Source organism: Crocuta crocuta, unplaced genomic scaffold, assembly GCF_008692635.1.
Source record: "Crocuta crocuta isolate KB4526 unplaced genomic scaffold, BGI_CrCroc_1.0 scaffold340, whole genome shotgun sequence".
NCBI classification, from domain to species: Eukaryota; Metazoa; Chordata; class Mammalia; order Carnivora; family Hyaenidae; genus Crocuta; species Crocuta crocuta.
Genome location: NW_027530642.1, coordinates 3,383,965 through 3,397,410, shown reverse-complemented (window position 1 = coordinate 3,397,410; position 13,446 = coordinate 3,383,965). Strand labels below are relative to the sequence as shown.

Genomic DNA, 13,446 nt, shown 5'->3' with positions numbered 1-13,446 from the left:
CAGCCAGTCCCAGGGTCAGGCGCATAGAGCCGGAAGAGCCTTTTCATTTCACACCTCGGAAATCCGAGGCCCAAGGTCCAGGCCCTCCAGCTGCTAGCAAGGGGTGGAGGGAATGTGAAAATCCCCATTTTCCAGAGGGAAATGAGACTCTGAACTGAAGGACCCTCTATGGGATGCTGTGGCCAGCGATCAGCCCAATCCACCCCACTCCACGTCTGTCACCCCCCAGGCACAGGGACCCAAACCGGCGAGAGACCACGAAGTCCATGAGTGAGAAGCACCAGGTTTAATATTAAAATCTTTCCCTTAAAAAAAAAAAAAAAAGAAAGTACACAGATAAGAAAATTTGATGGCATATAAAATAGTACTTCTGCTGTATAAATGTGAGTTAATGTGAGTCCTAAAAATACTTGTAAACCTAGGTGATTACATCTTTGGTACCGTAGTGAGAACCCACTCCGTCTCCTGGATGGGCAGAGGGGGCTGGTGCCCCGGCGGTGCTGGGCTGCCCTCCCCTCACTCCCAGCTCTCCTCCTGCCAGCAGTCTTGGCCACAGCCCCCGCTCCCCTGGCACCTCCAATGCCCACTAGGCTGGGGCCGGGCTGGCAGAGAGAGCGCAGTGAGCGGCCTGGGCAGGGACAAATCCATAACCCATGGCTACTCCCTCAGGGACCCGGCAGCTGGCAGGTGAGAAGGCAACCCCCAAAGTATCTGCCTCTTGCACCCCTTCTCAGCTTCCCTTAGAGCCTTCTTGTCATTTCTGGGGGAACCGCGGGCCACTCAGTGTCCATTATGTTTGTGGCACAGACCCGGACAGCAGGTACTGCAGAGACAGCCTGCATGAGGTGGTCTGCTCTGCCCTCCCTCCTTCCTTCGTTCAGGAAGGCTCCAGAGGTCGTTGTGGGCCTGAAATGGATTCCATAGTCTTCCCATGGGGCAGCTGCTGGGGGCTTTCCAAGACACTGGCTGTCACTTCGAGTCAAGACCTGGCCAGCTGGCCTTCGGGGACTTGCCAGGACTCTGGGGAAGGGGCATGGTTCCTGAATGCCCAGCGTGTGATGCATAGTCTGAAATCTCCCCAGCCCCAGCTGATGCCTAGGACGGAGGTTTGGGGCATTTGGCTTTGCTTCATCTGGGCAAGTGTGCCACCCCCCTGGAAAACTCTAGAATGTTAGTGCTGGCAGGGCACCAGAAGTCAACGAGTCCACCTTGCTCGTTTCCCAACAGGGCAAGCAGGTCCAGAGAGCATGAGGGATCGCTCCAGGGTCCCGTGTCGGGTCCGAGGCACAGACTGGTCCACACGTGTGGACATCTCTGGCAGGCACATCAGCACGCTCGTCACAGATGTGGGGCCCGCCTGGCCCCGGGGACTGATGGGTGAAGTAAGACTGGTGGTGAAAAGGAAAAAGACCCCCGCACTCACGGGGCCGGGAAGACAGGAACATGGGCACTTTGTGTGGGGAGATGCGCCCCAGTGCCTGCGACAGCAATTAAACATGGATGGCCCCAGACCGGCTCGGGCCTGGGAAAGCAGAGACTGGCATTAAGGGGCGGTGGCTTCTGGACGAACACCACTGTCCAAGGCCAAGACCAGCTCACCAGGAGCCAGGGATGCCAGGGTCCCTTCCCCAGCTCTTAGGTGTGTGAAAGTGCAAGGAGAAAGCTACAGCGCCTTGAGGGGGAGCCGGCTCAAGAGAAAAAGCTAACTCACCCCTCCGGAACCTCGAGAATCTCTCTAGTGATTCCAGCCTCCCACCTGTCAGCCAGGGAGAGAGTCTGGATTCTGGGGCACCGAGCCCAGCTTTCCCATCCTGTAGACGGAGAAACTCAGTGCCCTGGGAGAACCCCGGCTCCCAGTCACAGGGCTTCCCCAGAGGCAGAGGGCTGGCCATGGCCCCAGCAGTCCTCTGGCCCCCTAAGCCAGCCCCAGTGGGTGGGTGCCACAGGCCCACAGCAGAAGCTTTCTAGAAAGGGACAGCTGATGGGAGGCCAGGCCAGGCCGGGAGGCGCTGGGTGCTGGGAGGTAGAGGGGGAGCTCCAGGCGGGGTGAGGTGGGGCCAGCCGCCTACAGGAAGCTGTCCTCCGCCTCAGCCCGAGGCCCAGGGCAGCTTGAATCCAGCGGTGGCTCTGGCTCCACCTGGGGCTCTGGCTCGGGCTCCTCTTGGGGTCCCAGGGGGCTGTCACAGGAGATGGTGGAGGAGGTGTTGACTTCATTCAGGGTGGAGCTAGGAGGAGAGGGCACACGAGTGAGGGGCTGGAGGCAGCCACAGTAAAATGCTAACGGCGGTAATCGAGAGCCTCCTGTGGGCCCAACCTCGCGCCGCACACCTTACACCCATTAGTTCATGTAAGCCTTGTGAGGACCACATAAGATAGGCATCAAGCGGGAAGGGCCGCTCAGAGAGGTTCTATCAGTGGCCTGCATCTCACAGCGAGACTTTGGAGCAGAAAACCCAGTTAGCTCCAAAGCCCGGTCCTCACTCAACAGCATCTCCATTCCCTGCACTCCTGAAGTAGATCCTTCATAGATCCAAATAGATGTGCGCTGCCATTTACATTTTACAGTTGAGGAAAATGAGGCTCAGAGAGTGGTGGCCGCTTGTCTGAGAACACACACAGGGCCAGGACGCACGCCTCAAGCTGTCTGGACTCCGAGCTTAACTCCTCTGCACACTGGCTGCCCGGAGCCCTGGAACATTCTCTCCTTGAAGAAGGTGCAGAGGGCCTTCTAGTTTGTGCACGCTCCCAGCGCCGTGAGAGGTGGAGCCTCGCAGAGAACATGCCTGGCCAGGCCTCCTGGCACCTGGGGGCAGAGCAGGAGCTGAAACCCAGCCTGCGGCTGCTGCCACTTCGTCAGAGAGTGGATCTGGTTTTGGGGGCGGGGGGGTCTGGCTTCACGTGGGACTCTCGTCTCCAGCTGAGGGAAGATCGTGTCTGAACACGATGTCCAGGCAATGGCTGGGCCCTCCTCCAACCACGCCCCCGCTCCTCCTGTAACTTCACCGCATCTCAAGGCAAAAGCAAAAACACGAATCTCCTTCCCCTTCTGAGTTCTGGCCTCAGCTCCTGTGGGCACCATGCCTCCCACAACCACGCCGGGCTCCCGGGGGCCCTTGGGACGTGGTGCTGGAGGACAGGGCTGGCTGGCAATGACCCCAGAGTGGTACACAGGGTGCTGGGGGTGCCTAAATCTAATTGCCTACCTCTCCGTAGGGCCTGGATAGGACCTAGGGGGAGGAGAGGATAGATGGCCTGTGGGGGCCACTTTCCAGGGAACAGCAACCTTGCAGGTGACTCCTAGACCTTCTGTCTCTTACCAGCCTGCCCTTTCCTCCTGACATCATCAGAGAAATGAGTTCAGTTCTCTTTTCTACTCGCTGGCAGGAATAAGTGCTCACTCTAGGTAGCTTACTTCTAAGGCAAGCCTGATGGCACAAAGACACAGACAGACAGACACACACACACACACCGCACACTATTGCCTTGGACCTCAGGTCAGAGTGGCTACCTGGCAAGGCTAGGGGAACCCTCCAGGGGGCCTTCATCAGCCATCTCGGGTTTGGGGTCAGGCAGGGGGATGATATAGTCGTTGTCACCCTCGTTGGGCTGCACCGCAGTGTAGAGCACAGAGCTGGTGTCCAGGGGAGACCGGAGTCCGTTGAAGCCAGGAAAGCGGGCTTGGGACCGAAGGACGGCTGGGTGGTCGCTCCTCAGAAACTCCTCATCCACCTGCTGGTACTTCTGCTCCACGGGAAGGGAGGACCCGAGAGAGAGGGATGTTCAGACCAGAAATGCCTGTGGGCATCATCTAGCCTGAGATGCTGACCTGGCCCCTCCTGCCTGTGTGAATAAGGCCCAGAGAGGAAGGAGGACTGCCCAAAGCCACACAGCCCCGCGGCTCTCCCACCTGGCATCTCACAAAACCAGGTGAGCTCAGGGACCCCCAGGGAGGGGGCAGTCAGCAGACTAGTGCCCGTGACCCTCACACTTCCCTTACTTCAGAGTAGACAGGTGTGGGCTCTCACCTCGCCCCAACCTCCTTCAGTGGGGCCTCAGTTTCCCTAAATTTTGAATGGTGACAACGCATTCCATCTCACTGGGCGCTGAGCTGCGACTAGACATGGGTCGGGGGACTGTGGTTTGGAACAGACGGGGAGAGGGAGCGTGTGTTCCCCCTCCCTGAACTCCCTCTGGGGGACAAAGCCCTACTGGCTTCATTTGCCTCGAATGAGCCCACAACAGGGCCCAAGTGGTCAGGCCCTTCGCAGACGCGTAGACGGGGGGTGTTCAGACTTGTGAAGGAGACCCAGGCCGTGGCATGGGTGCGCAGGCGTGAGGAAGGATGCAGGAGGAAGGGCACTGTGGGCATCGACTTCCAAGCAGGATTTCATTTCAAAAAACTCTGTGCTGCTAAAATAAGTGCCACTCACAGCTCCAGCCCGTCCCTTACTAGTACCAACAGGGAAATTGAGGCCCAAGAAGTTACAGGTGGTCCCTCAAATACCAGCATGACACACAGAGCCTTGTACCCAGCATCTGACTTCTGGACCAGAACTCTCCATTTTGCTGCCTCAACATACCTTTTTGTACCCCTCACCCAGCAGCCTCTCGAGAAGCAGCACCAGCTGGGAGAAGGGAGGCCGGATCTCAAACTTCTCTTCCCAGCACTTCTGCATGATCTCGTAGCTGGGGAGAGGCGCATGGGGGTCAGGGTCTCTGGCTATGAGACTCTGGCCTCTGCCGCCTCTCAGAACCAGGTGGGCATTGAAGGGAGGTGGAGAGGACAGGTGGATGGGGACTGTTTCTCCCATTTCCTCAGCAGGCCCTCCCCACACCGGTGGTCCCGCGGGCTTGACCTTGGTGAGCACATGGCCCCGGGCAGGTCTGGCTGGTCATAGTTTTTGTGCCCTGCTCTGGATGGCTGGGCACGTGACCCCAGCTGAGCCCTTGACAGTCAGCTTGGGGCCTTTTACTCGAACTACGGTGCAAGCAGTGAGGGGGCGGCCCTGTGGCCTGAGAACCAGGCTAGTGCAAAGGAGAGCAGTGCCCAGGTAAAACAAGAGATTCCTGATGGCGGCATCCGAATGCCTAGATCCAGCTATACCAAGAGTTTTCTAGCTCTCGGAACTAATCTATGTTTACCATAAGCTGGTAAAGTTGGATATCTGTGATTTGCACCCCCCAAAAGAAATCCTCCCAAAGGCTCCACTCACATCTCATCAGAGGCATGGGCAGGCTGGGCCATGCGGTAACCCCGCTTGATGGCATTATAGAACTGCTCGTTCATGGGCAGCTCTGGGTAAGGGGTGCCACCTGTCAGGGAGGAGAGACAAGACATACACAGGCTTAGACGTGTTGGAAATGGGGCAGGTGCCCTATCTCTCTACGGCACAGAGAGAGGGTGCAGTGGCCTTGGCACTGGGAAACGTAGGCTCCTTTAGAGGCTCTGGACAGAGACTACAGCTGTCCCCAGAATCAGAGAACCAGAGAACCCCAGAGTCAAATAGACTTTCTGATGTCACTTCCAGACCCCTTGATAGATGCGGAAGCAAAGAGACCTGGGGAAGCCGAGGGACTTGCCACGGTCATGCAGCAGCGAGAAAGCAGCAGAGCTGTGACTCGAGCCAGAGCCCTGACCACTGTCCCAGGGTCCTGTCCCATGGCCCCACCAAGCTGGAGGTGTGAGCGGTCAGGGCGCTGTGCGGCTGAGGGCTGGGAGAAAAGGAAGGGTACCAAGGGTGAAGATCTCCCAGAGTAGGATCCCGAAGGACCACACGTCACTCAGGGTGGTGTAGAGGCTGTTGAAGATGCTCTCAGGAGCCATCCACTTCAGAGGCAGGAAGGTCTGTGGGAGGAGGCAGGACAGCACTCAGGATGAGGCGGGCCAAGCCCCCCTCTGCACCTGGGCGCAGGGGGAGGAGGTCTGGCCTCCTTACTTAGTAAGGCCCCCGCACTGTACTCCCCGGTCCCGAGAGTCCGCCTCTGCGGGCACGCAGATCCCACACCCATCCCCGTTCTGGCCAGAGGATCAGAAGGCTATGTTTCTTTACCCACAAGCAGGTCACATGGCAGCCTCTTCCCCTAAGGAAGAGCCCCAGGGGTCTGGGGCCTCTTACAGAACCACCCTTCTTCCTGATCCCGTTTGAGGCTTGTGGCCGGGTTAGTAGAGAGCGAGAGAGCCAGGGACATGCCAAGGTGCCACCCAGCTCTCACCCAGATGACTTAGATCTCTTGGGTCTAGAGCCCCTTCACCTCTGGGGTTCACTGTCCCCTTGTGGAAAGTGGGAACATGAGGGGCAGGCAGGATGGGCACCAAACATACATTTAGCCAGCTCCCCTTCTGCCTTCCCAGGACCCAGGACAGCTGGCTCCCCACCCCGTCATGACCAGCAATTCGGAGCCTCTCCCCACCGCCCTGACAACCTTAGCATCTCTGTTCTCTCCCACTCCATGCACAGCTGGTGGCAAAGCCTGTCACCACAAGGTGCCACAATCACGCTGACCAAGAGGGAACCTGTTCCCAGGTCCCACAGGTCAGGGAAGGTACTCACGCTGCCTTTGGAGATATAGTTTGAGTCCCGCATGATGTCACGAGCCAGGCCGAAGTCACAGATCTTGACCAGCTTGCCCTCGCAGATGAGCACGTTCCTGGCTGCCAGATCCCGGTGGACGCACTAGGTTGGGGGAGGTGGGAGCTGAGGCCCGGGGGGCAGCTCGTCAGACAAGACCTCCCTCTCCAGGGCTTTGGGGGAAATGCACCACGGCACAGGCACGAGAGGCCACACGGCGAGGGCATTGGCCGTCCTCACCTACTGGAGGGGACGCAGCTGCCCTACGGAGCTGTGTGCTTGGAAGAGCCTGGCGGGCTGGGTGGCCCACCTCCCCATGACCCTACTCCGCCCGCCACAACCACACGTACGTTCTTGGAGGCCAGGAACTCCATGCCATTGGCCACCTGGTAGCTGAAGCCCACAAGATCCGTGTAGCTCAGCACTGGGGACTCGTTGATCAGAGTAGCCCGACAGGTCCTCTCGGGAGCTAGGGGAGAGCGGAAGTTCACCTCCTGTCTGTGTCTCCTCATGGCCTCCAAACCCCCAGCCCTGTGATTCATAGAGGCTGCGTGGCCAGTACAGAAAGCTCCTGACCCTCCAAGTCTCCCACAAAACGAAAACAATTTCCAAATATCTAATGTAAACCTCTCCTACCTTATCAGTGCTCTCCTCGGCCAGACAAGCCGTTGGCATTAGCCCTGGGCCACCTTTGCTCAGCCTGACCTGCCCGCTTCTCAGGGACACCAGGTCAGCCTCGGACCTGCCATGTGCCAGCGCCCCAGGGGGCCGGGTACTCCTCCAACCCACCTCCTCCCCTCTGGATCCAGAAATAGAGGCTCACAAGGGGGTTCTGCCACAGAGCAGCTCTGGGCAGGCGGCTAAGCTCGGTTTCTGCATCTACGAAATGGGTACGAGGACGCCTTCCTCCCAGGGTGGTTGCGGGGCCGGGCGTAAGAAAGGCTTTGATGAGAATGCAGGGTTACATAGACGAGGGGGTGGTGCACAGGCGCGCACCCACCTGTGGGGACGTAGTTGTCATAAGGGGCCATGTAGCTGGAGGACTCGATGTCTGCATATTTGATGCCTCCTTTCATGTCCAGCATGGGCACGTAGTCCACCGACTCGTCCTTGCTCATGTCCATGTAGCCACCGTCACTCTCCCCAGGCAGGGACACATGGCTGGGGCAGAGAGGAACTTCACAAGAGAGGCCACAGGCTTTCCTTTTCCTTGCCCTCCCGGCCCTGCTCACCCCGAGGGCCCACCAGGCCCTGTCGCCCATGGACTTCTTCTTTCTGCTCCTCCTCCTACAGCTAGTCACAGCCTGAGTGGCCATGCAGTGAGCTCTCTCCGCCAGCCTGTGGGACCCTAAGCTGGGCCCTGGGGTGCTAAGAGGACACAGACGCAGTTGTGTCCCCAGGGAGCTCATGCCTAGGCCTGATCACAGCACCCAAGCACGAGGGTCATAAGAAAGCCGTGGAGCAAGGTGCCTTTCTGTGGCCTCCACATCCGGCCGTGAGGCCCCGGAGGCCCCGGGAGGCTCCAGCCAGAGCCCAGCGTGGGCATAGAACTGCCCCAAAGCCCCGCAGCACCAGCTCCCGGAGAGCTACGGGGCCACATGTGCACGTGTCTCTAGAAGCCGACCAAGGACCGGAAGGAAATCCATCAAATGTTGGAGAAGGACAGGGGTGAGTCGTCATGTCTTTGAATGACTTTCTGAAGTGTGTCTTGTCTCAGCAATGAACACATCTTGCTATTGTCATCAGCAGCGCTGCGAAAAGTTACTTTTGGAGAAGAAAGGCGTTGCGTTGCCCATGGGACACCGCCCACCAGAGACTGTGCGCTAGAGACTGGTGTGCCCAGCAGGGGGCAGAGCACCGTGAGCTGCGATGGGAGTGGGGCCTGGGAGCCGAGGGCCCCAGGTGTTCACCAGTGGATGGACAGGGTGTCACAACAGAGGGACCCAGGAGTCACATCCCAGAGAGTGCTCAGCACAGGGCCAGGCCCCTGCAGACAGCCCATAGGTGGCAGCCCATCCCACCATGACCATGACCAGAGTGTTAGGCCAGGTCTGGGGCGGCCAAGCCCAGGGTCTCAGACTGACTTATGAAAGATCCCTGGCTCCTACGCCCTGTCTACACCCCACTAACCCCCCATGGCCTCAGCTTCCGGCAGGAAGTGAGCAGGTGCTCCTCTGGGCTCCCCAAAGGTTCAGGCCCCCAGACAGCATCTGTACCTGGGCAGAGGGAGCCCCACGGGCAGGGCGTTGCTGTAGAGCTCGGCGCTGGGCGGGCGGCGCTTGTCCGAGCAGCGCTGCAGGAAGGTGTGCTTGTTGCGGTGCAGGTAGTCCACCAGGTCGCCATAGCGGCAGTATTCCGTGATGATGTAGATGGGCCCTGCGGAGGGACAGGCTCAGCAACAGTCCCTGGGAGGCCACAGACTCCCCATGGGGGCCCTGAGGCCGATGACAGGCTGCTCATTGGAAAGGCAGTCGGGTAAGATGGCCGAGGGGCTGTGGCACCAGGCAAACATGCCTCCCTGACCATAAGCCACATACTTATTCTCCCTGAGCTTTATTTGCCCCATCTGTTAAATGGGACCGATCACACCCACCTCCAAGGGCTGTCATGAATGTTCATAAGAGAACGCCTTTGTCAGCACGGCTCAGGGCCTGGCACCTAGCAAGCACATGGTATAGATACCACCTACTTATTCTGGGGCCCAGGATATAAAGTCAAGGCAACTATTCATTATCAGGTTCCTGGGCAAATTGAAATAGAATACATTTACTTGGACTCAGTCCGTGGGAACTTGAAGATATTGATGAGAACAAAAATTTTGAAAGGGGTGATCTTGCGGACACGAATTGGCCCATGTATGCAACATACTTCTGTATTTTATTTCGGTTGCACAATACTGAGGAAAATTCCAAATCTCACAATAAACAGTTGCAAACAACGAGAACTTTTTTTTGTTTTTTTTACGGCCTAACTTACAATCAGAGCTTCAAATAAACATACCGGCTGGAGAGGCTTTATTCCGTGATCTGAAATGAAAGTCACTGCCAGTCAGCCTGCTGGTGGTCTCCAAGTGTAGGGAAATAACTCACCTCACCGGGCTTGTGATTTGTTAGTTCGTAAAATGTACTGTGAAAATTTAAAACTGTCAGAGGACCCGGAGCGCCTGGCTGGCTCTGTCAGTTAGGCATCTGACTTCAGCTCAGGTCACGATCTTTTGATTCAAGAGGTCAGGCCCCACAAGGAGCTCTGTGCTGATGGCTCAGATCCCGTTTCAGATCCCCTTGACTCCCTCTCTCTGCCACTCCCCCACTTGCATGTGCGCTCGTGCACACACACACACACACTCTCTCTCTCTCTCTCTTTCAAAAATAAATCAACATGTAAAAAAAAATATCAGAGGACTCCCGGGTTTGGAAATGGCTGACCCAAGGAGTCCTTGGCCCTTGAAGGTGTTGTGATTCTGTGAGTTTGTAAAGTCCACCCCCATGTGGGTCTGTGAGGTGAGGGCACTGGACAGGATGGGTGCGGACCCTCCAGCTGGAGTGTCCCATTGTCTGTGGACTGAGGAGGGGTGGGGAGGGGCCAGGCTTGGGCTGTTGGCATTTTCCAGAATCCTCTGGGGGAGTGGTTTTGGTACCTCCTTTGGTGCAGGCCCCCAGCAAGTTGACCACGTTCAGATGGGGTCCAAGGTGACTCATGATCTTCAGCTCCGACATGAGGGCTTGCTTCTCGCTGCTGCGGGCTGTGGCTGAGGGGGAGATGGGGCCTCAGGCCTGCCCTGTCCCTGAGGCCCCAAGGAAGCCCCTCTGCCCCACCCTGTGCTGGAAGACCCAGATGGCCTAGGGCGGTGAGGACCCACGTGCAGGGGGAGAAGAAAGAAGATGAGAACAAGGTCAGGGAAGGAAGGAGGTAGCAGGAGGAGGGGACAGAATGAGGAAGGCTCTTAGACAAGGCAGAATCCAGAGTGGTGCTGGCCACCAGGTGACCAGACCACTAGTGCCCAGCAAGTCAGAATCAGGGAGTGCCCGGATGTGCGGGCAAGGGGCAGGGGTGTGAGGGGCCCAGATGCAAGGGAGGAGCAGGCTCCCGGGACTCACATTTCAGCATTTTGACCGCCACTTTCATCGTGGCCTGGGAATGGCTCAGGCCGTGAGCTGTGGCCTCCACCACCTGCCCGAAGGCTCCGGAGCCGAGGGTGCGTCCTGGGGAAGAGGCAGTCCCTCAGTTCCTGCCCACCAGGAAATGGTACCCCCCTCCTCCCGGAGGCCAATCCCTCAAGCCACCTGGACTTAAAGTGTCCCCAAGCGAAGGAGCCTTCTGATACCACAGTGTTTGGCAGGCCTTCCTGGTGTCTCATCCAAGTTCTGCCTGCTTTCGGGTCCACCTTTTGTCCCTGGAAGGCTTCCTCCCACCCCGGAAGGGCACTCAGCTCCTCTGCATGCCTCAACCTCTCCAGCTAGACTAAGCTCAGTCCTGGCATGCAGCCTGTCTTCCATTAATACTTCCTCTCGAGCCACAAAGGGGTCCCAGCTCACATAGTCACAGGATCATAGGACCTCGATGCTGAACGGTCCCTAGGGGATCACCTTGCCCCATTGTATGAAGGGGGGACACGGAGGGCCAGAGAAGGCAGGACAGCAGCCCCAGGTCTCAGAGCTAGTCATGGTAAGGCTGGACCACACCTCAGATGCCCTTCCCACCCACCTCAAACCCAAACTGCCCACGACCACTCCCTGCACTGACCCAGCACAAGCTGGTCCCGTGGCAGCTCCCAGGTAGAGTCATAGGGCAGCTGCATAGGGTCCACGTAGATGTACTCGTGGCCATCAGAGCTCACAGATTCGATCACCTTCCATCGGATCTCATAACGCGGCTTCTGTAGGACCGACACCGGGGAGGAATCATTAAAGGCGTCCTGGGCTCTGGGCCCGCTAGCCTGTAGCCTCTTAAGGAGCAAGGAGCAGGAGCCCTGAGGCCCAGGGAGCAGGGGAGACGTATTTGAAGTCCCACAAGTCACTCATACAGCTCCGCTCCGTGGGCTCAGTGAGAACTGGTGCCAAGAGGCCGTAGTGGGGTCATGGCCAAAGAGCGGCTAACGGCCAAGGGCCCGGCTCATCAGAATCTCCTCACCAGCTTCTCCCAGAGCCTGGGTGCTCCCCAGTTGAGTGCAGAGGGGCAGGCAGCCTCAGAAACTGACACAGGCTAGGGGCACTCGACTGGTCATGGACAGCCCCTTCCCGTGCCGGGTCACTCTCAGTGGGAGTCTCAGAAAGATGTAAGCTTAGAATGGCAAAACCATAGGATGTTGGAATCTCAGAACGATAGAATCATGGGTGCTGATCCTAACTCAGGGATCTTAAAACATTGGGATTGTAGAATGATAAAACCTTAGAACAGGGCATTGAGGGGCGCCTGGGTGACTCAGTCAGCTAAGCATCCAACTTCAACTCAGGTCATGATCTCACGGTCCATGGGTTCGAGCCTCGCGTTGGGCTCTGTGCTGACAGCTTGGAGCCTGGAGCCTGCTTCGGATTCTGTGTCTCCCTCTCTCTCTGCCCCTCCCCCACTCCTGTTCTCTCTCTGTCTCAAAAATAAATAAACATTAAATAAATTTTTTTTAAAGAACAGGGCATTGAAATGAAAGGTTAATAGGACTGGAATGCATTTCATTAGAATCCTGGAGGGGGGGGGGTCTCTGGGGGTAAAAGGTGGAAGAATCCTGGAGTCTATGTAAGTCCACCCAGAAAGTGCCTCGCCCTGTGGCTGGGATGGGTGGGGCTGACATCCAAGTAAGACCCAGGAGGGCAGAGCAGAGGCAGGGGACCCCGGATGGCTGGACCAGGCCCAAGATGGCCCTTGCTGCTGGGGTCGGGGGGCAGCTCCGACACGGGTATCATTCTCCATCATTTTACACCTGCCCTGTGTGCCAGGATGTGGACAGATCCTGCAACATTCAAAGATGGCAGGGTGCTCCATACAAACAAACAAACAAACAAACAAACCAGTGTGCCAGTCTGCACCCATTAGGCAAGAGTGGGAGATTACCTTCTGCCAGAGCATGATGAGGATGATGAGGGAGATGACTGTGAGGACCACCAAGGCCAGGATGGCTGAGATCACCACCACCTTGAAAGGCAGAGCTGGAGGTGGAGACAAGAGCCGGCCATAAGCAAAGAGGGAGCTGGGCAGCTGCCCCAGCCACCCCTCACCCCACCACTGGAAACACAAATCCCCTCTCCCTGTCCCCCTCTCCACCAACCACGGCCTGTGAGGTCAGACTCACAGCCAGTCCCTCTGAGCCAGACCTTCAGGGTCTCCCATAAGTACTAGTGCCCGTAAGTAACAGCTCAGATCACTGCGGGCCCCCATCCTCCTGAGCTCTTGCAGGGATCAGCCTGGCCTGACCCATGTCTGACATGTCTGACCAGGCCTGACGTGTCTGCCAATGGCTCCAGATTGGATCCCAGCTCCTGATGACTGGACTCACCTGGCCTCTGAATCTATGCCCTTGCTGGGCTCTCACAGCTGGGACAGAGCCTGACCAAGGGGCCAATGGACTGAGTGACTGAGCTCCCACAGCCTGATGAATCCAGGCTCTTTCCTCCTCTGCTTCACTCGGAATACCCAGCGGCATTAAGGTAGCGACAGGAGTTTTAAGGTGCGTCCCCCAGGGACCAGGGGTAACCAAGGAGGTCTAACTCTGGGCCCCCAAGCCCCAAGTCTCCTCCCTAAGGCCTCAGCCTCTTGGCTGCACAACTTCTCATTCTTTCCCCCTCCCTCTGCATCCATCCAGCCCAGACCCTCATCTGCCCTGCCCTGAGCCACTGGCCACCCATGGGGTCCATGAGGACCTTGTTCCCTGCTCCTCTGTCTCCCA

At 57.7% G+C, this 13,446-nt stretch overlaps 1 protein-coding gene across 2 annotated transcripts in view; it reads right to left on the bottom strand.

Moving 5' to 3' along the window:
* Positions 1-267: 267 nt before the first annotated feature.
* PDGFRB (platelet derived growth factor receptor beta) overlaps positions 268-13,446 on the bottom strand; it is a 37,595-nt gene continuing 24,416 nt past the window's right edge. For both annotated transcript variants that reach the window (XM_077769014.1, XM_077769015.1), the window contains 13 exons: positions 12,615-12,709; positions 11,313-11,445; positions 10,667-10,771; positions 10,207-10,317; positions 8,786-8,945; positions 7,570-7,730; positions 6,920-7,038; positions 6,552-6,674; positions 5,734-5,845; positions 5,214-5,313; positions 4,581-4,686; positions 3,509-3,741; positions 268-2,225 (listed from right to left, as the gene is read on the bottom strand). In XM_077769014.1, the coding sequence (XP_077625140.1) occupies positions 2,066-2,225; positions 3,509-3,741; positions 4,581-4,686; positions 5,214-5,313; positions 5,734-5,845; positions 6,552-6,674; positions 6,920-7,038; positions 7,570-7,730; positions 8,786-8,945; positions 10,207-10,317; positions 10,667-10,771; positions 11,313-11,445; positions 12,615-12,709 (1,718 nt within the window). In that variant the 3' untranslated portion in view covers positions 268-2,065. The remainder of the gene's footprint in view (positions 2,226-3,508; positions 3,742-4,580; positions 4,687-5,213; positions 5,314-5,733; positions 5,846-6,551; positions 6,675-6,919; positions 7,039-7,569; positions 7,731-8,785; positions 8,946-10,206; positions 10,318-10,666; positions 10,772-11,312; positions 11,446-12,614; positions 12,710-13,446) is intronic.